Source organism: Drosophila erecta, unplaced genomic scaffold (genome assembly GCF_003286155.1).
Source record: "Drosophila erecta strain 14021-0224.00,06,07 unplaced genomic scaffold, DereRS2 tig00000021-arrow-pilon, whole genome shotgun sequence".
Classification (NCBI taxonomy): domain Eukaryota; kingdom Metazoa; phylum Arthropoda; class Insecta; order Diptera; family Drosophilidae; genus Drosophila; species Drosophila erecta.
In genome coordinates, this window is record NW_020825198.1 from 11,101,289 (window position 1) to 11,127,380 (window position 26,092).

The window sequence follows — 26,092 nt, forward strand, 5'->3', positions numbered from 1 at the left end:
TACAGATACAGATACATTTGCCCGATCCCAAAACGAAACCCAAATAAAAACAAAAACCCCGAGCAGAGCGGAGGAAAAAAATCATAAACGAAACCGAGCAAAGAGCGAGAGGAAAAAAAACGAAATAATAAAAATAAAAACGCCAAGAAAATCGTCAGCGTCGACTGATAAAATGCATGAAAACCAGTGGGAGGAGGCGTGAGGGGGGGTGGGGGTTTGGCTAAATCTCGAAGTATCTGCCGGCAAAGAGCCACCCAAAAACCCCCCTTCGCCGACGCCCCTGCAGGCAACCAAGTTCCTCCTTGATTTTTCCTCTTTCTCTGCCTTTTTCCTCGCATTTATGCTGCTCTCGTGAAAAAAGGAGAGCCCAGCGGTTGGAGGGCTGTCCAGGGGCGCCCCAAACGGGGGCAGCAGGGGCTAGAGTGGCCCAAGGGGGTGGGGGGTGGCCGGGTACGGGGGGGACGGTGAAGACGTCGTCGTTGTCGTTGCCTTTCTTTCACTTTTGTGTGGCAGCCAGCCAAGCACTCAGCATAATTTTGCACGCTCTTTTTCTCCTACGTTTTTCGCTGATTATTTTCTGCAGACCCCAAAGGGGGGAGTGGGGGGGGCGAGGGCGAGGAGTACCGACCTGCACGTGGAAAGGTGTCTGCTTTAGACCCAAACCATCCATAACAAAAAGCAACAAAAGCAGCCAGCAAAGTTCATCGTTTACTGCTGCTGCTTTTAGCTTTATGTTTTTTTTTCGGTTTTGTGGGTGCTTTCTTACTACCCTACAATTAGTTAGCTCTTAAGCTTAATTATAAATATTTAAATTGGCCATTGTTTAGAATATGTCCAATAATAACATACCACTTGCCCGTATTTCTTTATGAAATACCATAGGTTTGTTGTGATCCTTAATTTTTTGTTTACATCTTATATCTTGCTTACATTTTATATCTTGCTTACATTTTGTATCTTGTTTACATTTTCCATCTTAAATATTATTATTTTAACTCTTATCCTTGAGCAACGTTGTCCCACTATTTTTCAAGATTTTAAGGGTTGTTAAGTGTTTATAATAAACATGTTTCAACTGATAATGCAGTTGCTTTATTCAATTTCGATTCAAAATTGGGCGCACAGCTTCCCTTTTACGCAGAACGCTTTTTTCGCCCCTTCAAAGAGTTCGAGTATAATCGCTTTATAAGTGTATTTCGAGTTTCGCCCTTCAGCTTTTCATTTCGGTTTTTATTTTCTTTCACTGGCTTTGCCTTCGCACGCATTTTACTGGCATTCGCTTTTCCGCCCAGCCACCCCCCGCCAACAACAACAACAACAGCAGCAACAGCAGCAGCAGTTGTAGCTGCAAAACAACAGTTACAACAGCAGTTGACGATGCTGCGCTATCTCTGTCGCACCGCATATGGCGCTCTCTTTCACTCGCTCACAAATGCGCAACATATTTGCCGACTGACCGACGCAGCGACAAACAGACACTTGTGCCGCCCCCTGGCCGCCCACTTTCCAGCCCGCCCTCCTCCCCCTTCTACGCGAACATTTCCCTACTTTCCACCTGCCCCCACCCCCTACGTTTTTTGCTATCGTCTGCTGCTTTGCTATTTCTCTTTTTTTCACTACTATTTTCACGCTGCTGCTGCTGCTGCTGCTGCCGCTGCTGCGATGTTGCTGCTGCGCTGGCTACATAATTGATTTTAGTGCTGCACTCGTCCAAATGCGTTGCATTCTGCTGCTGCTGCTGTTGCCGCTGCTTCTGCCGGCGTCGCTGCCCCCGTTGGCAGTTACTTTCAACGTAATCTCAACATTTGTTGTTGATGTTGCTGCTGTTGCTGCAAGTGTTGTTGCTGCTGCTGGCTTTGGTGTTGCTGTTGCTAATGTTGTTGCTGCTTTGAGTGTTGCTGCTGTTGCTGCTGCTGCTGCCGTTGCTGCTGCGAGTTCTTCCTTCAGCAGCAACATCAGCTTCCTAACTCCCCCTGGGGGCAAGCTCCACCCCCCGCAGCCACCCCTCAAAACCAACAACTGGTGGCAGCGCTTTCGTCGCTTGCTTTTGCTTTTGTTGCTGTTGCTGTTGCTGTTGCTCTTGTTGGTGTTGCTGCTGGTTTGGGTTTTCGGTTTTTGTGAAAACCAGATTTTTGTCGTTTTATGCATTAAATTGTTTTTACAGCCGCTTTTGGCAGCCAGAACAGGGTGATTCGCAAGCCAGTTATACTGACAACTTGGATGACAATTTAGATTTATGCGGCTTTAATGCACTTAAGCAACCACCCGGAGTCATTAATTATCAACATGTTTATTTAAAATTATTCGACCATATTTCACATATTTTATGCGAACACTGATTGGACCGACAAATAGAGCCAAAATAAAATTGAAATCAGTTTTAGGTACAATATCTTTCCGAAATGTGTTAAATACGAAGATAAATATTTAAGCAAGGACTTGCATATGTAAAAACAATTTAGTAAGAATGCTTTTATTCCGTTTTTCAACCTCTGGAACATTCCGGAATAAGTCCAAATGCACAAACCTTGTGGTGAACCTTTGGCCTCACCATTAGCTAATAGTCCTGCCCACCCCCACAAATCCTGTGACACCCTGTATGGAGTGCACAGTGCTCTGGTCTCCGTCGCCGTCACAGCAAAAGTAACAGGAATAGGAACAGGCACAGGAACCAACACACAACACACAACACACGCACACACACACAGTGTGTGGGGTGGGGCGGGGGAGGTGTGCCTTTGTGAGGGGGAGGAACGACGGAACAAGCCGACAACCAACGCATTTACACAGATACAGATGCGGATACAGATACAGATACTGGCAGGATGAGGGAAATGCAGGGCAAGCAGGACGGGGTGGAGAAAAACGGGGTCGGAGGAAAAGGCAGAGGACCGGCAACCGGGTACTGGGTACCGGGTACCGAGCAACAAACAGACCCATTGTCCCTCCCCCACCCCCAACCTCACCCTCGGCGTCAGCAGCAGCGGCAGCAACATCGCCACATCAGCAACAGCAGCATCACAGCAGCAGCAGCATCAGCAGCAGCAGCAAGCGATGACGATGACGACGGCCTACAACGCTGTACACTTCCTTTTACACACCGTGCAAACGCACACTCATGGGCACAGTACTCCCTCGAGTAATTGACCTTTAACCATCAGATTTCTGTACCAAAGCGCTTTAGAAACATTATATATTTTCGAAGATCTAGAACATTTTATTCTAGAACATATTATTATTATTAAAACAATTCACAGAGTTTTAAAGTAAATACCAATTAAGTCGAAGGGGAAAAAGTGTTTATAATAATGTAGAAAAATATATTCAAAAAATATAATATATTAGAAATAATATAATAATATATTAAACCGCTCAACAAATATATAGGAATTATTCTCTACTAAATATATGAACTGATATATTGTCCAATGACGAGTGACCACTGTACAATCACACAGGGATTTTAGCCACTCGTGTGTGAATGTGAGGCCTGAACTCAAACTCAAACTCAAACCCAAACTCAAACCCAAACCCGAACCCAAACACAAACCCATAAGCATAACCCAATGAAGCAGCCTCTGCCAACAGACCAACATCATCATTACTTCCATCATCATCGTCGGCAGCGCACAACTGTCGGCGATTGTTGTTGCCTGGTACTCGAGCCAGAAAAAAGGACTTCCTTTCGCACAGGACCTCGCTAGCCCTCTCGCTCAATCCACGGCCGTTTCATGGGAATTATGACAAGGACTGCCAAAAATCGAGGCAGAACATGTTAAATAAAATAAAACATAATTTTATGCCAGAGAGCAACAAACACATTAACACGGTCGCCGCAGCGCAGTCGTCGTGGTCGTCGCCGTCGCCGTCGGCGTCGGCGTCGACGTCATCAATAAATCGCGACCCCAACGAACCACCCACAAAACACCCAACCACCCAACCACCCACTGGAACCACCTTAGTACTCCCCACCCGAAAATTGTGTGCCCACCTCAAACATTATACAAAAGCTTACAAGCCACGCATACAAACGAACTGTGTTCGCTCTCTCTCTCTCTCACACACACTCTCTCCTCTCTTTCACTTCGGCTGATGCTGTCTCTTTCGCGCCGCATAGCGCTCTCTCTTTCTGGCTCTCTCGTGCTGTGCTCGTTTGTGTTTTGAAAATTTAATCTCGATATGGCAACAAATATGCTACAATTTCATTGAGATGAACACCCGATACCAGAAAGCCGACGAGAGTTTCTCACGCTGTGCCAAGCAGCGACGTCGACGGCGAAAGAGATGGGTATATGCGAGGCGAAAGAGACGGCACGAGGGCCCGAGCCCAGAAGCGTAGTAAATACACTACTACATTTTTCTGTGCTAATTGAGTGATAAATTGGGAGTGGATTTTGGCCCAGAGAGAGAGAGAAAGAGAGAGAGCGTGAGAGAGGAGCGTATGTGTGTGAGTGTGTGTTCGCGTGTGTGGGCAATTGATATGCTCAGATTAAATTGTTAAATGTTTTTTATTCGGGTAATTAAAGTATTTCAATTTTGCGGTCTGCTCGGTAAAAGGGTTGCCAATTTATCAGACGGGGATTTAATTATTTTACCAATCAATGGGACTTGAACTAAAACCATCTTCTGATGGCACAAAATACAATAGCAAATATTAATACATAAATAAGTATTTATTTATTTCATGCTTCGCCCACCTAAAAATAAAAAATGTCTCTTGCCCTGCTGACATTTAAAAAACAATTAATCCCGATGGCGCTGCACACGCCGTAAATCATTCAAAAATCAACCACAAATCACAACAATTAAGACAAATGTGCTGAAAAATCTACTTAACGCAAACACTCACACACGCTCACACACACACGCATGCAGCCATTAAACGCTTTCAAAACAAACCCAATAAATGTCAGCTGCCCGCAAAAAGGTAGCAGAAAGGTATGATTTTCAAGCAGCATGCTGCCGAAGCAGAGAGAGCCGACAAAAAGGTAGCAGAAAGTGGAGTAGAAAACTACTATTTTCCTTTTTTCCGCATGGAAAGCAAAAGCAAGGGGCCCGCGAGGCGAAGAAGTCAAACAAATTGACATACGTATACATAATTATTATTTTACTTAAGTGCTCGCGCGTCGTCGCCCCTTAACAGACCGAAATGAATACGAAATACGAAATCCGAAATACCAACCTGAAATAAATCAACCCGAGAGAGCGCGTATCTGTATCTGTGTGCTCTCCGCTGCATCTGTGTGGGTGAGCAGCCGAAGTCGCAGCTGCACGGCATACCGCTCTGCTCAGTCGGTCGCCGGACGTCAGCTCAGCTGCCAACTGCCAACTTCATTCAGTTCCTTTCTGGCTGCCGTCGAACGTTGTCGTCGTTCGGTTGAATCGAATCGAAAAGCGCAGCTCGCCAAAAAGCCAGGCCAAAATCTCAAAGCCACGGCTCAGTGAAACAGTTATCAGAAATATTCGAAAAATCGCGTAAATAATTTTCGAAAAACAAACACAAGCAAGCAACAAATTTCAAGTGGCAAACAAAAACGCAAACAAACCACAGCACATTTTTTGGATTAAGTGCCACATAGTTCCTGTTAGCAGCAGCAACACACACCAACCACTTGGATTACTATAAACAACAGTATTATCACATAAAACTAGCACAAAAATCGCTAAATTTTCTTCAACAAAATTAAATTGTTTTTAAACTACAACAATCTGCTAGGCAACCAAAAAAAGTAAAAAAAATATAAAGAGAAGAGAAAAACGAAAACAACAAACTTGTGCAACATCCCAAAACAAATGTGAAAGCGTGACAAACAAACAAAAGATTCGAAAAACAAATGAGCATAAAAGTGAACAAAAAGTGAAAAGTAAGGAAAAGTGAGTGTTTGAAAATGCTGCAGTGAACCATTTCGAAGCACAAAAATTAACAAACGAGAAACACCTATCAACAATTTATAAATCCACAACAACAGCAGCAACGACACAGAGAGACAAGTGTTGTTGTCCCATGTATTTGTTGATGCCATGCAATTGATTGTTGACAAAATTCCCATGTATTCCAAACAAACAACGAAGCGCAATTCCAAAAAGTAAGTTTTGAAGAAGAACCTCTCAAAGAATTGAAAATTGAAAATTGAAAAACAAACTGCAAAGCAAACAGTGAAAAGTTCCCAAACCAAAGCAAACAAACAAACAAGCCAGAAGAAAAACCCTTCTAGTGAACTGATAAACTGATAACAGCGGCGAAAGAGACAGCAACAAGCCGGAGGAGAGAGATAGCGTTCCACAGCTGCTGCTGCTGTCGCTTCTTCCTCTTCTTCACGTGGTACACCTGTCCCAGCCAAAAAAAACAGCAACAACAACAGCAACTACAACTTTAACATCAACTACGAACAACAACAATTTACACACCACGCGCTGTTGCCATAAAACCCAAAAGAAAAAGAAAACTTAGGTAAAATATCTAAAAATAAATTCCACTTAAACCAAAACAGAAACCAAAACTGAAAAAATAGAGAAACATAAAAAAAACACAGCAGTCGAGCCAAAAGAATTTTTAAACTTCAACATTTTGTCCGTGTGCCTCTCAACTTGACAGTCAATAAAATCTGACTGGCTAAAAATAATCACACACCTGGCTAAAAATAAAACAATTTATAAACACAAAGTACAAAAATTCTTTATGGCCATCAACAATTTTATTTCTTCACCACTAGAAACTTTTAATTGTTGTGCTTGTATCGAAATTACGAACAATCAAAATAATCAAATGGAATGTGCTTTTGTTTTTAGATATTTTATGTAAATTTTTTTGTGTCTTTTCCTTATGCTTTGTTTGTTGTTTGAATCATATATGCATATATATAAACCATAGCAATAGTTGTGTAGTTGATTTAGTTTTAAGTGTTGAGCAAGAAAAGTTGCAATTAATATCGGGCCATGTGGTGACAATTTTAACAAATATGTTTAGTTTTATGAAAGTTTTTGAATTAATTTTTTTGTCGATAAATTAGAAATATTTTTGACCCAAAATAGTGACAACAAATAACTTTGAACATCCAGACAGCAAATTAGCTTTTCAGAAATATTTAATTGTCATACATTCTTAAGATGTTTTTCTAATTGACTGTTATGACTTCATTAAGCAGCATAAAAATTACTGATTAAATTAGTATTTTTTAACAACTTTTCAGTTGGACTGGCAAACGCTGATTGAAATAAATAGTGTTTGGAATTTCATCATATACATAAAAATGCATATCTTTAAAATGAATAAGCTCGCAGCAATTTTAAAAATGTAAAAATGATTAGGGTATATAATCTTCAACAATTAATAAACTTTGCCTAACATTTATTTCAACGTATCGAGCACCAGCATATTCTGTAAATTAATGAAACCGCCCAAATTAAATTCTCTGAAATGCGAAGACACCCTCGTTGCCGGGAAAACCCATTGAGATACTTTAAAGAGTCAGCCGGTGGATTCATTTTGACCGAATTCCCACATCAGCTGTTAGTTAGACCGCCTCCCCATGCCGCCCCCTCGATTAATGCTCTCTCGCTCTCACGCACAGCTGACCCATAATTGGCACGCACACAGGCAGACGCAAATAGACGCAGACACACAGATACACCGATACACAGATACACTCGAAAAGTATCTGAAGTGAAGCCAAGAAAGCATTCAGTTTTAGTCCAAAAACATATCGACCTACTGCTGTTGCTTTGTTTTCTACGCCGAGTAGGTATTCGTGGCCGGAGTTTTCCTTTTCCATTGAATCGTTCTCGAGCAGTAAATTGTGGATGTGGATGTGGAAGTGGGTATATCGATACCGAGAAAGAAATTTTCCCAACGATCCGCTTCGTTTGCGAACGAGCAACCCAACAAGCGAACAACCGAAAACAACCGCTCAAGTCTGTCACTTATTTCTCAGTTCGACAATGTTTTCGCCCATTTCTTGTGTTTGTGTGTCTGTATGCGTGTTTGTAGCCTCTTCTGTTTCTGTTTCAGTTTCTTTTGTGGCAAGATGAAGGGGGGAACCAAAAAAATACATAAGAAAAAGGTCACTCGAAGCGAGGCAAACTCTACCCACTCCAGTTTTCCCTACCATTTTCCCTGCCGTATCTCGTTTGCCGTTTTTTCTCACATGCCACGCATTTTTCCACAGCCAAAACTCCCCCTCTTCTTTTCCCCAGACAATGGGAAAACTCTCGGCAGACATTTTTCGGTTCGCTTGTAATTCATCATCGCTGCAAAGAAGATGAAAGCAACGAAAAGGGTATGGGTATGGGGCTTAAAGTAAGAAAAGGAAAAATGCCGACCACAGGTAAACCTTAACCCATTTGCAATAGTCGCAGCTCTTAACCCAAGAAAACAGGTAGTTTCACTTCGCATCGGGTCGCCAGGGAGTTCACAAGAAAACAGTGAACAGTTTTGTCTCGAAGTATCTGGAATTCATTCTTCTCGATTGGTGGAAAATTATTTAGAATATGCGAATGTGATGGGAACTGGCCTTCTCGGAAGATTAGCGGGCAACCATTCAGCAAATGTAACCTTTCAGGAATCTTTATGGTCCCATACTGTTATCCCTTTCAGATCTGTACAAATCCAGAACTAAATTTTTACAAGTGTGTTGAAATTACCGCGTTCTTTGATAATTTATCAAAAGAGTAGTCATAAACAACTTGAAATTTTTTTTTATAAATTTGCAAAGACCCACAGTCGAAACAGTTTAAGATTCCGGTTCGCCAGATCAATCCCATGGTTAATTAACGCCCTGAGCTTATCGTAAACACCCTCTAATGTCATCAACCCACCACCGCCCCACACTTGGGCGTCCCATAAAACAGAAACTGCGTAAGCGCGAGACAATCATCAATCAACCACCGAGGCAACCAAATCACAGCCCATCAGGCAACCACCGTAAGGACTTGAGAAAGATTGCTACCTATGTATGTAAGGCCAACGATTCTGAAGGGGAATCCCTCGCACACATCCACTCCTGCTCCTGGCCACTTCCTGTTTCCCTGTTTCAACTGTTTGCGATTTTCACACGGGAAATAAGTATGCGATACAAACGAGTAAATGACAGAAAAACAAAACCTAAACGCGGAAAACCATTTGCAAATCGCAGAAGGCAACAACAACCCTCTGCCTCTGCTCAAAGAGGGATAGCGTACTGAATTCTCGGTGATTAAACCCCGAAAGAAACAAACAGAAACAGAACAGAAACATGCACGGAACATTTAGCGAGTGGAGGAGCGTCCGATATTAATAAACCCATCAGACAGGGGGCTGGAAACTGAGCAACCCCCGTAACGAAATCCACACTCGAGGGCGCAACAATAGTTACATGTGTAAGCCGACAAAGCCACCCCTAAAATCGCGCCGACTTTAACCCCTCATCAGTCCAGATTGAAGGTCACACATGGCACCAAAGAGCCAGAGGGAGATAGGGAGAGACTGAGAGAGGGCTAGATCTACGGAGCATATCTAATCACACAATTTGAATTTGATTGGACATTAATGGGTTAAGCAGTTGACTCTTGACTCGCCTCGGGCTCTTCGAGGCACCTTGAAGAGTCGCACACTCCACTCTATTCAGACTTCGTTTAGTCACATGATAAATGTTCCCAAAACGCAACGAATGCCGAACGAAAACATTTAACGACCCAATTAAAAGCCCCTGAACGAACCTGATATCAAACTAGACCGCACCGTAACCAACACATTCGCATAGATATAGTAAAATATATGCTTAGCAGCCACAACAACCGCACAGATAACTGTCAACCACCGAAAAAAAATAACACTACCATCGCAATCGATGGGCCCAGAACGTACTGAGGTCCAAATCAGAGGTAACCAACTCTTATCACACGGCGGTGGGGGACTGACAAGCTAATTATACCCGCAGATCGTACTATATCTGTATCGAAAAACCGAAACAAAACCGAAACTCCCCACGTTCTCATTATGTTTTGGGTGCAAAAGAACAACTGGAACAGTGGAAAGTTTCATTCTCTGAATGGCTCTACCTGTACGCTACCATCTGTTCTTTTTTTTTGCTCTTGTTTTGACCGACATTAAATCGCGCTTAGGTATGCAGAAATATTTCAGTTATCGATAATTGCTTATCGCTGTTTACGACCAGGTAGTAGTACCTTCATATAGTACGCCAGTTGCGCGGCATTTGGCATTCTCCGCAAAATGGTTGCTGGCTTTTTGTGAATGGAACGCAATGGAAATGCGGTGGAAAATAGGGGTAGGGGCAGAATTGATTAGACTCAGGAAGCAAGTGAGTGCAAATGATTAGTACGTATAAATTTTTAAACCATATGTTGGCAAAAGTAACTGATTAGTACACAATCATTGATTTTCCAGAACAAGCTGTTACAGAAAGAACAGGTGCATTAGATCGTTTTGATAACCAAATCAAAGCAAAAGCCAATCTAATCATTAAATAACAAAAAAATACTACTCTGCTAATCAAGTTAATATCTCATAAAGTAGTATTTATTATTTTTAGATGCGCAAAACGCTGTGATCACTGCAAATATTATTAGATACTCTTAAATACGCACTTTATTCTTGGATCTTTTCAAAGAAAAATTTCAAACACTGAGATCAGGTGGCGCCACCTCCCGGCTACGTATCGTAAGCACAGCGCCTCTCTACGCGCTTCTCAAAATTTCACATAAGTCCGATTTTGCTTATCAATCGAAGCGCTTCCTGTCCCATATTTCCCGTATCTTTTCTGTGCTAACCTTTGCCGATGGCAAGTACGTTTTGCCAAACATTTTCTTGCACACACTTCGATCGGTTTATTTTGGTTGTTGTTTTTGCGGCTGTTATTTAGCTGTACTTCAGTAGACATTTTTGTTCGAAACTGGTTTTCAAGTACGACGCTTGCGTCGCTGTCGACGTCTTTGTTGGCGATTTATGCGTTGGGTTTAAAGTCGCTTCAAGTTTTGCTGGCTGTTGCAATTTTTGTCTTATTTTGTTTTGTTTTATTTTTAATGTGATTTATGCATGTTCCTCAATGTGTGAGTGTGCAAAAATACTTGAACGAAATTATTGCAGCTTCTTTTTTCGCGTACATTTATTTTTGTGGACTTTTATTGTTGTTGTCGCGAGCGTTGACAGTCGCAGCCTTCGATTTATTTTTAATGTTTATGTCTGTCCGAATGTTTATGATTTTCGTTGGCTTTTTTGCTTACTTAATTGGCGATTAGATAAATGCCAAAAACGCAACAAAAGCCGATGACAATGGAATAGATCGCACTCAGTACTAAATCCCCGCCATCCTCAGCTCCAAAGGCCTCTTCAATGTTGTTTCTGCCTCCGTTGACTGGCATAAATTTAGTTTGAGCAAAACGCGATAGATAAGATAAGCAAAGCAAAACCAGACCCGCCAGCAATTCGAACCCAAAACATCAGATCCCCAACCGAAAAAGTGGCTGGGTAAGGTGTGCAAAAACCACATCGCTGATTGATAGTCACAGGGGTATTGTGGGTGGTCGGTGGTGCTGGGGGTTTTCTGGTAGTTCGTCCATTAGCGACCTGATTAGCGCGTGTGTTACACGAAGCACAGCGCATTTGTTTAGGTTTTTTTTTCAGTTTTTTTTATCGCCAACACGAGCAGACTTCAATGGCGACACCATCAGCCATCAAAACGATTTTGGTTACAACACCACAAGGACAAAATAGCAGACGGCAACAAATACAATGGGGAGCCAACAGTGAAATGCAATTTTCGAATTTAACAATGCATAGACACCTGTAAATATCAGTTCCAAGTTCCAGTCACAGTGGCCATCATGAATATTTCATAATGTTTACTAAAATTACGATGCGTTCGATTTGAATACATACCGAACGTGTTATCTTCCAAACATCGTTTGACCTTTTAAACTTATCTATTTTGGCTGGGTCATAAAATGTGCTAATTGCTATAAGCATAACGTCAGATGGGACTGAATTAGTTTTCCCATTATTTTTAGAATGCAAAATCTTCCACTCATTTCACAAAACACGTACACTTTGTGGTTTTAGTGTTTCGTAAATCATTGCTACAACAGTGACCACTGTACCCTGAACTCTAATCCTAGCAAATTCAAATTAGCAAACACAAAGTTGTATTACAAACAGCGACAGACACACGCCTGAAAACTAAAACGAATATTTTAGGGCCCAGCGCACACTGCGTATACGCAATTTCGAAAAAGGCAGCAGCCAATAAATAAAAGCCAGTTACAGGTGCTGAAAACATGCACACCGGTGGCTGCTGACCGGAGAGGGTAGAAATATTTCAAATATTACTCATTCCACATGTTGGACAGAGATCCGCCCGTTTTCGCTATTGTCCACCGCAAGCGGCAAAACATTTATAAAAATGAATTTGCAAATCCGCAGAATGCAAACCGAGCGCAAAGTGGGAGGCAAACATTTTGTCGGCGAGTGGAGGGGGCTGAGTGCTGAATATGTTTTTGCACATATTTGCACAAAATTCTGCCAACCCCCATGCGCCCATCCCTTCGGAATCCGCACCACAATCCATCCGCCTGCTGACCATCTGTATTATTTGCATTGGGTTTTTAATCAAAAATTGCGCGATTTCTCTTCGCTTTTTTGCCGCAGCTTTTTCTTCGGCTTCTCTATTTTTTCTTTCCTGTTTACAGTTCGATTTTTATTATGTTCACCTCTCCACCCCCAGCTCAAAAAACCACTCGAGCGGAGGGTTGTTGGCTGCTCCTGGTGGTTGCTTTCTTTTTTGCTTGCTTTGTTTTCTGGGCTCGAGTCTATTATGCTGATTTATTTTTATTTCCATTCTGATTGCAATTTATGCCAGGCAGATGAATTATGAAAACGATCGAAGAGGGCTAGGAAAACTCGGCGGGAAATTCAATTTAAATGGGATGAGATGAGATGAGGCCAAGAATGTTTCCAGTGAGCTTGAGGCGACAAAAAGCGTTGCATACCAACAGGCGCCGCCCAAATGCGACTGGCATACAAAGTCCTGAAACTAAGCTGCGTAAAAAAAATTATTCCCTTCCTTGGGTACTCAAATCACAAAAAAAAGAGGAGCAGGACGAAAAACCCATACACAACCTCCCCTGACAGGCCAATATGGAAAAAATGAATCCACAACAGAGTCAGGGGCAAAAAACAGACAGACGACAACTGCCAACTCAAAATTGGACTGGAAAGAGTAGAAGAAAAAAATTTCGAAAAAAGTGTTCTTTGTTGTATTTTTCCATTTTTTTTTTTTTGTGTGTGTGTATATTTGATATGCGAAAAGTGCAGCCAGCAGCGGGTGGTTTCGGTGGTGCGATGGCTCAGTTGCAAACACCCTTGAAAAACAACTGTCAAACGCATTTCAGCGGTGGGAGGTGGGAGTTTCGACTGAAACTGCAGCGAACAATAAGGCGGACATGGTGGAGTTTGAGTGACTGATGAGCCCGAAAAGGTCCTGAAACGGCGAAGAGAGCAAGTCCAACATTGTTGATGTGTTATTGGTTTTGCAGGGGCACAGAAACATTTTCTTTCCATTTCCAAAAATGCGTTTTTCCACAAGCGAAGCTTGAAAACTCCGAAAATATTCATCACGGAGCCCAAATTAAATGATCTGATATCAGGGATTACTAATTTGAATTGTTTTCTGCGTGTCTCAGTGCTGATTGTCATATTTGATTGAAACCTCCCACTGCGGCGAGAAAACTTATTCCCAACATATCGTTCTGTCATTGGCTCCACGCACGTGTCTCACAATTTTTCATGGCCTCTAAAGCGCACACATACATGTGGCATATATTACTTGTTTCGTTACATGACGCCAACTGCCGTCTGTGAAATAAAAAACATGGAAACAGAATATAACAAAAAACGCAAAGGCAAATCGAGCAAAAAAAGCAAAACAACAACACGCAAACAACAAGAACAATAAAATAGAAGAGGAAAATCCGAAGAAAAAATATGATTTTTTTGTTGAAGGATTGTTGTGCCTCGGCAGCGTAATAAAGTTTACCAGACGTGTCCTCCAAAAGGATGTTCTGCCCATCCTGAATGTCGCATTGCCGTCTGGGCTATAATTCATAGCGCCAGGAACAATGTCTATAAATTGTGAATATATATAGTCGAAATAAATTGGAAAAGAAAAAAGAACATAAGCCCCCGGGCAAAAACCTTTAACGACGCCCCTGTCCGTTGACATACGGAAATCATTTCGTGTGCCAAATGAGAAATAATTTTTATTACCACAGCAAATCAAAGTGCGCACAATTTACAATTACACAAGCAAACTGAAGTCGCCGGAATCGGGGGGAAGCGGGGGAGATGGGGAGATGGGGCGAGCGGGGGGATGGGGGATGGGGCCAGAGATCGTGCACTGATTTCGATATGAAGCTATATCTTCGAGCACGTGTTTCGAATGGCCTCTGAACCGAGTTTTAGTGGTTCTAAACAGCCTTTCTATCTCGCTCGCCTGCGAGTTACCTGTTTTGCTTTGTTTTTATCTAATCAATGAAGAAATTTATATCTAATCAAAGTACAAAAGGCAGCAACAACGAGCACAACGCGACTCGAACTGAAAATGCTGAAAAACTGAAACAAAGCAATGCGGCGTCACCAGAGATCGCGCATTCCGCGCCTCTCCAAAAAAAAAGGCTGCAACTCAGTTTTTTCCAGTGCAAGTCACATAATGAGACGATTATATGATCGCTGGTGCGCAACTTAGTTGTTTGCTCGTTCGAATTCTGCGCTCTGGAATATCTTTTTCATTTGAATACAGTTTCGAGCGCTTATGTATCTCGCATCCGAGCTTCTTCACAATTTTGAAGGTCACTTGGTTCCTAAGTGCATCAGGCTGATAAGAACGTATGATTAACATGGTTTCTTGTGATGTTTCTACTTGTTATCTGCTGGATCTGGCGCCTAATACTATGTGCATAGCATACTTTTCGGAAGAAAGCTTTCAAGCTGAATTCCTAATAACACTAAAATATTTCCTATTAAAAAATCTTGTTTACAGTACAAACAATACATAAAAATAGTGGAACTGTAGCCCTGTTTGACCATTTCTTTGCACCCGAGTGAGCACTGTAATGCGAGTGGTGGCTCCGCAGTTTCCCTCTCCCCTTGGGCAGACTGTACCTGCGATCTCTCTCTCTCTCTCTCTCCTCTCTCTCTCTCTCTCTCGCACTCGACCTAATGACCCGCTTTGCTCTGTTTACCTCTCCGCTCTGTTTTTGCACTTGGAAATTGCTAGGTGCGCGATGCTAATTTATCGTCACAGTCTCGCGGCAATCACAGGTCCAGTTCCACCAACAGTTCTCCTTCTTCCCCACCCGATTCTCCCGCCCGGCCAATTCTTCCCCCCCTCCCCCTGGAACGTCAGGCGATTCTCCAGCGATCTTAGTAGACTTTGCCGGCTCGGGCTTTTCGTCATGCGATTATCAGCCAATCGCTTAGTGTGCTATTTATTTGCATTTCGCTCGCTGCTGCAATTGTTGTTGCCTTTGTGTTACGTTTTGTTACGTATTTTGTTGTTTTTTTTGTTTTTTGTTTATTTATGTTTATTTGTTTCCAACTTTATTTGCTTTTGTGTTGTTGTGTGTGCAGTGTGTGGCTTTTGTAGATGCGCAATTATTGTGAGCGTGTTACTTTATATTTTTAATGTGCGACTTTTTGTTGTAGTTGCGCTTACGATTTTACCCTTTAAAAAAGGTTTTTTCCATTATGAACAAATTAGAACTTGAAGATAAACTAGAACACTAGAGCTTATATTTGTTTAATATAAAAAAAGAATTGAAATTACGTTAGAGCAATAAATGAAAAACAATAGTTTCGTGAGAACTACATTTTTCTAACTACTATTGAAAACTAAAAATTCCAAAAATACTCATACGCCCCGTGGAAAATGATGCCTACCCAAAGTGTTCCTGCATTCCAACGTAGCACTTGATAAAGCATAAATACATTTTTGAGTTTATATTTATCATAGCGTCGTCATACGACGTCATATTGTGTCCACGCTATCTAGGGTATTTCCATCTTCGGCTATCGAGCTGTTTTTCGTTTCATGTGCTCCCTGCTTCGCATTCGCACTGCGTTCATATGCTTCATATTGTTATTGTCCGCCTGGCAAATATGCTTAATTATTTTTACCTTAAAAGTCGCGCCATCAAAGCGAATGCGAAAACAATTTCAATGGATGGGTGGAACAATTCCAGGCGGCGATGTCGAGGGCAAAACAAAACCCATACTCATACCAATAGCCAAACATAAGCCTAAACCTAAACCTAAACCTAAACCCTGAGCCCATTTGACATTTTCGGGCTTAAATGTCACAGCAAATCGAGGGGAAACAAGTGCAATGGGAATTATAAGCAGTGGAGAAGATGGAAAATGCAATTGCAAATGCAATTGCCACACAGCAACACACAGCAACACACAGTACAATGAATGACGTTGACAATGACGATGATGGAGATATGGCTAGGTGGTTGGAAAAGGGGGCTATTTGGCTATTAGGGGTGTTTGGGGTGCTGGAAACGGGCGGATGGATGGATGGATGAATGGGTGCTGCGGATACTGGGGTAAAATCACGAACATAAGCTGCCTTAGGCTGACATCATCCATGGAGGTCGAATAATGATTCGAGCAGCTGGGAGTCGGAGAATCAGAAGCGGTTCTCAGTTCCTCAGATGTGACTAGCCAAATCGCCAGATAAGACAATCGCTGGTTGGTAAAATCCTAAAGAGCTCTGGGAAACTGTACAACATAAAAAACCCGAGAGATTCCATAAAAATTCCAAATAAACGATAAGAAAGTACTTATATTTTAGAATATATACTGTAAGTATATACTCAAATATTCAAGAATACTAAATATATAAATAGGGCAGCAAAAAGCACAGCAACGTGCAGTAATATCACTCCTTTCTTAGAGCTCGGATAGTATTTACAAAATAACATTGTTCCAGTAAGAGTCACAGGGAGCAGGCAGGGCACCTAGTTTCCCATATACAACTCAAAATTATCCAGTGCTCAATTTGGGAATTTAAGCGCAATTATGGCTCAAAGAGCGACTTCCGTTTACAATACGGAGGGAACTTACTACATTCTCACACTTTGGATACCAACTAACTCGTGGCTCTATCTCTACTTTGAACTTTGCAGGAAAAATGATGAAATGAACCAGCAGGCGGGCTCCTCAAGGGCGCCAGCCACCGGGGGCCAAATCTCACCGCCAGGTGCCACAACAGTCGGCGTGGAGCAGCAGCAACACTTGCAACAGCAGCACCAGCAACAGTACTACAACCAGCAGCAGCAGCAGCAGCAGCAGTACCAGCAGCAGCACCAGCGCGACAACTTCCTAGCCTACCAGCAACAGCAGCAGCAGCAACAGCAGCAGCAGCAGCAACTCCAGCGATCGGGAGGCGGCGGAGTGGGCGGCGGTGGTAACTTTATGCTGGGCAATGACCTTGTCGGCGGCGACAGCCTGCGCAGCCTGAACAACACCTTCGGTCCCAACTCGGAGTTCACGTCGCTCGGAGGCGCCAACAGCTCGGCATCCTCCTCGCTGAGCGGACTGAGCAGCTCGAGCAGTCAAGGATACACGGGCATGGTCGCTGCCAGCCAGCAGCACCAGCAGCAACAGCCACATCACCACCAACAGCAGCAGCAGCACCTGGGCAGCATGGACGCCATGGGTGGTTACAGTCAGGTAAGGATTGCTAGCTAAGCGGATAGTACCCTACCATTTCAAGGCTCTTACCTAATCGCGTCTAATCGTATCTTCCAGATGGGCGGCGGCATGCACCCTGGACCCAACAGCGGCATGATGGGCAACATGAATGGCCAGTACATGAATGGCGGCTCCGGCCAGGGTGGCTATAATGGAGCCCAAGGCATGGGCATGGGCTACGGCGGAGGTGGCAGCATGGGACCCCAGAGGCATCATCAAGTGAGTACCAGTTGGGATGTATATTAGAGGGCTTTTGCGAACGGACGGATGACTTCACTTCCGCAACTTTTGTATGACCAGCTGTTGACAATTCATTTGCGGCAGTAAACTGATTTAGCTTTAAAAACGTTTGCCCATTAACGAATCATTCGAATCGCACCCAAAACAGAAGTCCGCGGGCTTGCAAATGACAGATCTCGACAGTAATCCGCTGAAGCTCTCTGGCTTTATTTGCACCAGTCCCCCACTTTTCGATGCTTTTAGTGGAAAAAAGTATGACGCCTAATTTTCATCCTAAAGATGGAAGCCCCACTTGCTTGTATTGTGGAGTTTTTAGAAAGATAAGGGTAGAGAAGCACGACTAATTGCTACAGTACTATATTTTCCGAGAAATGCCATATGAAACGTCTAGATTATACTCATATCAATGGCCTCCTTGCCTTTGTTTTTAGATGACGCCCATGAACCAGATGCAGAACATGTCCATGGGCCCGGGAGTAGGTGGAAGTGGCGGCATGGGCGGCGGCATGAATCCCCTCCAGCAGCAGGCGGCGCAGCAGCAGATGGGCGGCATGAATCCGATGGCCAAGATGCAGGGCATGGCCAATGGTGGATATCCCCAGCAGGCGCCACCCAGTCTCACCCAGCAGCAGCAGCAGCAGCAACAGCGACGAATGGCCCCGTATCCCCACCCCCAGATGCACATGGCCCAGAAGAGGGCGGCGGCCGGAGTGGGAGGAGCGGGCGGTATGTACCCGGGTAATCCCATGCAGCAGCAGCAGCAGGCCCAGATGTACGGAAACCAGCAGATGCATCCCGGATCCGGCGGTGGAGTTCCACTGCCCATGCAGGCGGGAGGAGCAGGAAATGGCTACGGACGCAGCGGACCCATGGGCGCCGGCAATGGAGGCTACGGACGTATGTCGGCGGCTAATGGCATGGGACCCACGGGTGGACCAGTGATGGGACCCATGGGTCCCGGTGGTATGACCGCTGGAGGAATGGGTCCCGGACCAGGGTGCATGAGCCAGCAGCGCTTCATGCCCCAAGGCTCCGGCGGCGGAATGCCCGGAGTGGGCTATGGTGGAGTCGGAGGAGCCGCCTCCCATCAGGGTCAGTTCTATCCGGGCAGTGGCCAAAGCGCTGGAATGCAGCAGGGAGGTGGCATGTGCCCGGCGGGTCCGGGCGCCGTGGCCACCACCGGCAATCCCTACCAGAATCAAGGGTGAGTTGTACAGCTCAACTCCAATTAACCACTTAATAACGATTCTTTGGCTTGCTCAGTTTCCAGCAAAACTATCAGCACAGTCCAGTTCCTGGCAATCCCACGCCACCGCTGACGCCCGCCTGCAGTGTGCCCTATGTCAGCCCCAATCCGGACATCAAGCCACCCATGGACAACAGTGAGTGCTCCTTAAGTGCAGCTCGCCTTGACTGTTTCCTAACAAACCTTCTACTTGTTCTCCAGGCGAAGAAATGAGACTGACATTCCCGGTGCGCGACGGCATCATCCTGGCTCCTTTCCGCCTGCTGCACAACCTGTCGGTCAGCAACCACGTGTTCCATCTGAAGCAGAACGTCTACAACACGCTGATGTGCAGGTAGGACCCCCGACCCCCTGACCTCCTGACCCTCTGAACTGGCATTCATTAATACATCGCTTCCCTTGCAGAAACGACTTGGAGCTGCAGCTGAAGTGCTTCCACCAGGACGACCGGCAGATGAACACCAACTGGCCGCACACCGTCACCGTCTCCGCGAATGCCACGCCCCTGAACATCGAGCGGTCCGAGAAGAACAGCACCGCCCTTCGACCGCTCTACTTGAAGGCGGTGTGCCAGCCGGGTAGGAATACGCTCCAGCTGACCGCCAGTTCCTGCTGTTGTGTGAGTATTTCAAGATGAATAATAATATTGGCCAAATAAATATATGTATGTGACTAAATCGCTCTCCTGTCCCTCTTGCAGTCGCACCTGTTCGTGCTGCAGCTAGTCCATCGACCCTCGGTGCGCCAGGTGCTGCAGACGCTGCACAAGCGCAATCTGCTGCCGCTGGAGCACAGTGTGCAGAAGATCAAGCGCAATCTGAGCCAGCCGGAGGCGAGCGCTGGCCCGGATGCCACGCCCCAGCAGCAGCAGCAGGGCGGCGGGCAACAGTGCGCCAAGATCTCATTGAAGTGCCCCATCACCAAGTCCCGGATACGACTTCCGGCACGGGGACACGAGTGCAAGCACGTGCAGTGCTTCGATTTGGAGGCGTATCTGATGATCAACAGCGAGCGGGGATCGTGGCGTTGCCCGGAGTGCAGCAAGTCGGCGATCACCGATACCCTGGAAATCGATCAGTACATCTGGGCCATACTCAACACGCTGGGCAACTCGGATGTGGACGAGGTGATCATCGATTCATCGGCCAATTGGCGGGCGCTGCAGCACAATGGCGGCATGCCCAATGCACCGCCTCCCTCGAATGTTCCTAGCAATCCCAGTGGCGGCAGCGGCTCCAATTCCGGCAACGGAACTGTCAACCCCACCCTGCCGGTCATCAAACAGGAACTGTGCGACGACATCGCCAAGGTCATGTCGCCGGGATCCACCCAACTGCCCACCTGGGACAGTGCGCAGGCCATGAGTCCCTACAACATGCACGACATGAACTCCATTGCCAGCGGCAACATGATGGGCAATGGCAACAACACCAACCAGCAGTGAGTACTCGATATAATACATTACTTGTTAGCAAGTGATTTAATTTATTATTCGCCCTTTTTAGTGGCAATCGCAGCAGCTACGACGGCTTCAGTGGCAACCACAGCGATGGAAGTGGCGGATTGCCTGGCGGCGATGGCGGTGTCAACTCCCTCGACCAGCTGAATGCCATGGAAAAGTCACTCAGCGATCAGGTAGGAGTCCAAAAACTATGCAATATAACAAATAAAAAAATGTATTATTAGTTTTATATTTAACGTGTTAGTTCTTAAAACACCTGTACTCATTTGAATACTTTTCCTCGCTTTCAGATGCCCCACACCCCGCACACGCCTGGCGCGGCCAGTCATCCAATGACACCTGGCGGACCGCCCAGCGTAAGCAGCTCCCACAACGAACCGATCAGCGGCGGTACGCCCAACGCCAACGGAAGCGGCAGTGGCACCAACGGCAGCGGCAACAACAACAGCAGCACGGGCCACAACTCGCCACAGACGCCGGGCACGCCCAGTCGGATGGGCGGCGGCGGCGGAGGCGGCATGGGCGGAGCAGGTGCAGCCGATAGCCAGCAGCAGCAGCAGGAGCAGCTCCTGAACTCCCTGATGAGCAGCCAGACCCAGCTGAAGTTCAGCGAAAGCGATCTGAGTGCCGAGCTGCAGAGCTTCGATGCGGCGGCAGCGGCCATAAATGATACAGCCCACGATCTGAATGTGAGTACAGCGCATAAACCTCTTAAGAAGAGCTGAAATATTAATGGGTGTATTTTTGAAATCATGTATAGCTGCTGCAAGATGTGGACCCCATGGAGATCCTGTCCTATCTCGATCCGCAGCCCGATCTTAACACTCCGCCCTCGAGTGGCAGCAGCAATAACAACGCCAGCGACGACTTGCTGGCCACGTTATTCGACTAGACCCGAAAGGGAAGGGAAGCTGGGAGAGAGTTGGAGAATTGAAGTGGCAGAAATACCATAAATTGTATATAGTATTATTAATTTTAATGAAATGTGCACTAGACGCAAGTCGCGTACTTCAACCAACATTTTCGTTTCCTCACACAAACCAACAGCAGCAACAAGTAAGAATACACACAAAAAAAAAATGGATGAACTATTACAAACAACACACTGGATGAGAAATCGAAGCGGAAATTTGAATTTGCCCGTGTTGAAAAACAATGAAATGTGATTTAAAAATTAATTAATTAAATTAATTGGCATTTAATTTAAAGCTAACTGAGAAAAACCCATAAAATTACAAAAAAAAATGCACACATTAAAGCGTAAAAAAATAACAAACAGTCATTATACCATATAAAAAATTTAAAAAAATTATATCAATCAATCAGTTGAGAGCATGAAAATTCCTTCAATGAAATTTACGAATTTAAAATGCAGCAGAAAGTCCTTTGTTCGTTTATTTGAAAATTACATTTTTTGTTTGCCTTATCCCAGACTTTTGTTGCAAAATGTTTCTTGTTCATTTACAAAGTATTAAAAAATCTACTAAATCAGCAACAACAAAAAACATGAGCAAAGAAAAACAAAAACGAAAATCGAGAAACACAAAATACATACATACAAGTGAAATCCCAACAATTTTATTACATTTATAAAATGAAAACATTTACATTTTAATTGTTGCATAATTTTAATTATTTTTTAAAGCCTATCTACATATTAAAAGTAAATGATTTAGCTTCGTAAATGATAAACGAAATTTAACAGACCAGCGGAGGAAATATTAAGAAAATATTAACTTTAACGAACAGAAAGTAAATGTGTACAATTAAGTGACAAAGCAAAACTGCATAATTAGTGGAAGAGAGAAACAAACTATTAAAAGTGTAAATCAAATTTAATGCTAGATCTAAAATATATTGTATATATTGGATATGTATGTTATATATGCGGCAACAACAAAAAACACAACCCCTCCCCCAAAAAAACACACAAAAAGCTAATTAATACATTTAAATAATGATAATAATAAATGAAGAAAACAAAAAGTATTCGAAAACTATCATTACAGTGTTATAATTTTGTTTGCGTTTTATTTCCCCACACAATTTCACTCATTTTTTTCGGATTTTCTCTTGAGTTCCGATTTGAGTTCGTCTATATGTTTCGTACGATGTGGTTAACATGGACCAATTTTTATATACAAATATATATGTATAACACCCACACACCGACGAGTCTTTGAATAGAATATATACGCGAACTATATATAACGAAAAATATATATATTCATGTACGTATCTGATATGATATTCAAATATAGCGAAATTTTTAAGCTTTGCCTCGGCTAATTCCCCGTTCAGCGCTTAACAAAACGAAAAAAAAAATCGAAGAAATCGAAACACTCGAAAATTTACGCGAAATCGCCTCGATGTGGTAGTTAAATGAATCTCAAATCTCTTCTCAATGTTATCAAAAACACACGTAATTAAATTATTATATTAACACGTATATCCAAAAGCGAAAAAGAAACAAAATTCGTAGTGGTTTCATTGTAAAACAATATTTCATAATGATTAACGAACAATTTAGCTTCAAGATTTCGATATTCCAGTTCGATTTCTTCTCTCGCTTAATGATATGAAAATGACACGATTAACGATTAACAATATCGATAGGCAGTTGGGATGCGCAAATGTGATTTTATTCAAAATAAAATACACATAACCATGATTACAATTAATGAAGATTTTTATTTGGATCTGTGGGATCGTTCGCTGGAACTGGCTGCGAAGGAAGAGAGTTGTACATACGAATATTTAACTAACGTAATCTTTATGAATGAACATGGTATATATCTGATTATATATATGTTTAAATTTAGTTCATAAGCTGTAATTTTAAACGATGGAACAAAAGCAAATACACATTAAATAATATGAAGAGAAATAAATCAAATACCAGCATCAGTTTACTGGGCTTCCCGTCAATTCCAGCGACTCTTCTTGGCCTTTTTGGCGTCCTGGCTGCTGCTATTGGACGATGCGGAGGAAGTACCTTGGGATGAAGATGGCGGTGCCATTGGCGCAGCGAAAACTCCCGAGTCCGGCAGAGTTTTTTCCCAAGTCCGATCGCTGGACGCGCGGAACTGATTGTTATACTGGGATCGGAATGCCTCCCTCATCGCTGCATAGCGATCTGTGGCTGGTCCTGCGCTGGAAGAGGATTTGCTGGAGGGTCCTTCGGATGGACTTTGGGCAGACCCGCTGGAACTGGACTCCGAGCCACCAGCAGAACCAAAACCACCGCCATGTCCTCTCTCCCGATAACCCAATCCTGTGTGGGTATTTGCCGGCCTCTTGCTTTTGCCCTGTTTGAAACGTGAGCTGCGGAACCAGGAACTCTTCATGGCCAGCTCCATTAGATCGTCGGGCACCTGCTGATCGGCGCCCTCCAAGTTCCGCACCAGATGTCCGGCGAACTCCTTGTCTTTATCGGTAACTAGAGTGAATGCATTACCCTTTTCGCCGGCTCTGCCCGTTCTTCCAATTCTGTGCGTGTGAGTTTCAATATCCCTGGCAGTGTCGTAGTTTACCACATTCTTGATATGGGGTATATCCAATCCTCTGGCTGCCACGTCGGTCGCCACTAGTATATCACACTCTTTCCTCTTAAACTGAGTGATGACCTTGTTTCTGTCCGCTTGATCCATATCGCCGTGAAGTAAAAGACAATTGTACTCCTTAATTAACAGATTGTTGGACACCGTTTCGGCATCTACTTTCTTAGTCACGAAGATCAGGACGCTTCCTTCAGAGAGGAACTTAACCAGGTGGCACAGCAGCCAATTCCATTTCTGCAGGGGATTGGGGAAGACGTACACAGACTGCGTGATGTCCTGGTTCGCCTCGTTCAGATCTCCCTGCACTATTCTCACGGGATCGGAAAGCACATCCCTGGCGAGTCGTTCGATTCGCTTCTTAAAGGTGGCCGAGAACATCAGACATTGGCGATCTGGGCGCACGTGGTTGCAGATGGAGCGAACCTGGGGCTCAAAGCCCATGTGGAACATACGGTCGGCCTCGTCAAGCACCAGGTAAGTCACCCTCCTCAGATTGGTAGCCTTCATCTTGACCATATCTATCATTCGTCCTGGCGTAGCCACAATAATCTCCGCTCCCTGTTCCAGAGCTTTACTTTGCTCCCATTTGGAACCTCCACCGTAGCAGCAGACCACGTTCAGGTTGTACACTTTGCCAAACTTCTTGGCCTCGTTGTAGATCTGCAGGGAAAGCTCGCGAGTGGGTGCTAGGATAAGTCCTATGGGTCCGTCGCCTGGTTTCAGCTGTCTCTGATCCATCACATGCATTAGCATGGGCCAGATGAAAGCCGCTGTTTTACCAGAACCAGTTTTGGCTATTCCAATAATATCTCTGCCGGACAGGGCGGTGGGCACAGCTTGTGCCTGGATGGGGGTGGGCTGTGTGTACTCCGCTTTCCTCACAGCCTTGATGAGCTGTTCATCGAAGCCGAAATGGCCGAAGGACGTGACTGGTTTTGGTGGTGATGGACCAGTGACTTTTACGCCCAGTGTGCGCCTTAATTCCCGGACTTGCTCCTCATCTAGGGCGGCTATGTCGTCATGCTGTGTGTAGAAGTTCTTCTCGAAGGGTTCGTACTCGATTTCGGAATGGTAGATGGTCGGCAGAGGGTCAATATCCTTTTTCTTCGGTGGCGCTATAGGATTGCCATCCTCATCGTACTCGATTTCCTGATCGGATCCCTCGTCGCGTAGCCCAGCATTGGGATTCTCCTTCATGTAGCGATAGTAGCTCTCCTCGTCGTCCTCGTCATCGATGTCACCTCTTACCGCCTGAGTGGGAGGCTTGGGTGCCTGTTGCCGCTTCTCCTTCTCCACCTGCTGGTTGATTCCCGCCATGAACTGCTCGAGGGGATCGTCATCCGAATCGGATTCCTCTTGCTTTTGGGCCGAAGAAGGCGGGGCTCCCGGAGATCCTGGTGCCGGTATATAGGCTTGCTCAATCTCCTTTTCCTTGGGCTCATCGTCATCATCGAAATAGTCATCATCCGTGTGGTGTTTCCGTTTGCCAACCAGATTGGAGACATTGGTGTACTGACTGATGGAGTCCAGAGTGGAGTAGCCGTGTTTCGACGTTGTGCTCCCAGTAACTCCGCCACGGCTTGCTCCTGCTAATCCTCCGCGGGAACCCGTGTAGCCACGGGAATTCAGCATCGGGGGAGGCGGTACAGCGTTCATGTTGTTGCCGGAACTCGCTGGCTTGCGGTAAGGGAATCCCCCGCCGCCGATGCCTCGGTAGCCACTCATCGTCCTGCAAATCGACGCAAATGCTCAAAGGCACAATTTCCAAAATCAATAGAAAACAGTGAGACCGCAACATCAGCGGTACAAAAATGGCAACTCTTTTAGGAAATCGAATGGGG

General features: G+C 44.5%; 2 protein-coding genes across 3 annotated transcripts; one reads left to right on the forward strand and one right to left on the reverse strand.

Annotated features, from left to right (window-relative positions):
- Positions 1-5,250: 5,250 nt before the first annotated feature.
- Positions 5,251-23,538, forward strand: LOC6543551 (zinc finger MIZ domain-containing protein 2). Of its 2 annotated transcripts, none has more exons than XM_026977687.1 (11): positions 5,251-6,451; positions 17,176-17,722; positions 17,801-17,962; positions 18,415-19,187; positions 19,247-19,365; positions 19,431-19,563; positions 19,635-19,848; positions 19,930-20,669; positions 20,735-20,864; positions 20,982-21,380; positions 21,452-23,538. In XM_026977687.1, the coding sequence occupies exons 2-11, from the start codon at positions 17,189-17,191 to the stop codon at positions 21,581-21,583; spliced, it is 3,336 nt and encodes a 1,111-aa protein (XP_026833488.1). In that variant the 5' UTR covers positions 5,251-6,451; positions 17,176-17,188; the 3' UTR covers positions 21,584-23,538. The 2 variants fall into 2 exon arrangements, with proteins under 2 accessions (XP_026833488.1, XP_026833487.1); XM_026977686.1 differs by having other exon boundaries at positions 5,251-6,086; positions 21,452-23,320.
- On the reverse strand, positions 23,363-26,089 carry LOC6543552 (ATP-dependent RNA helicase DDX42). Its single transcript, XM_001972269.3, has one exon. The coding sequence runs from the start codon at positions 25,974-25,976 to the stop codon at positions 23,616-23,618; it is 2,361 nt and encodes a 786-aa protein (XP_001972305.1). The 5' UTR covers positions 25,977-26,089; the 3' UTR covers positions 23,363-23,615.
- Between the last annotated feature and the right edge of the window lie 3 nt (positions 26,090-26,092).

Coding starts and splice junctions, on each gene's coding strand:
- LOC6543551 (XM_026977686.1), top strand. CDS start 6,022: ATGCAATTGATTGTTGACAAAATTCCCATGTATTCCAAACAAACAACG. Junction 20,865..20,981: donor AAAAGTCACTCAGCGATCAG/GTAGGAGTCCAA, acceptor CCTCGCTTTCAG/ATGCCCCACACCCCGCACAC. Junction 21,381..21,451: donor ATACAGCCCACGATCTGAAT/GTGAGTACAGCG, acceptor AATCATGTATAG/CTGCTGCAAGATGTGGACCC.
- LOC6543552 (XM_001972269.3), bottom strand. CDS start 25,976: ATGAGTGGCTACCGAGGCATCGGCGGCGGGGGATTCCCTTACCGCAAG.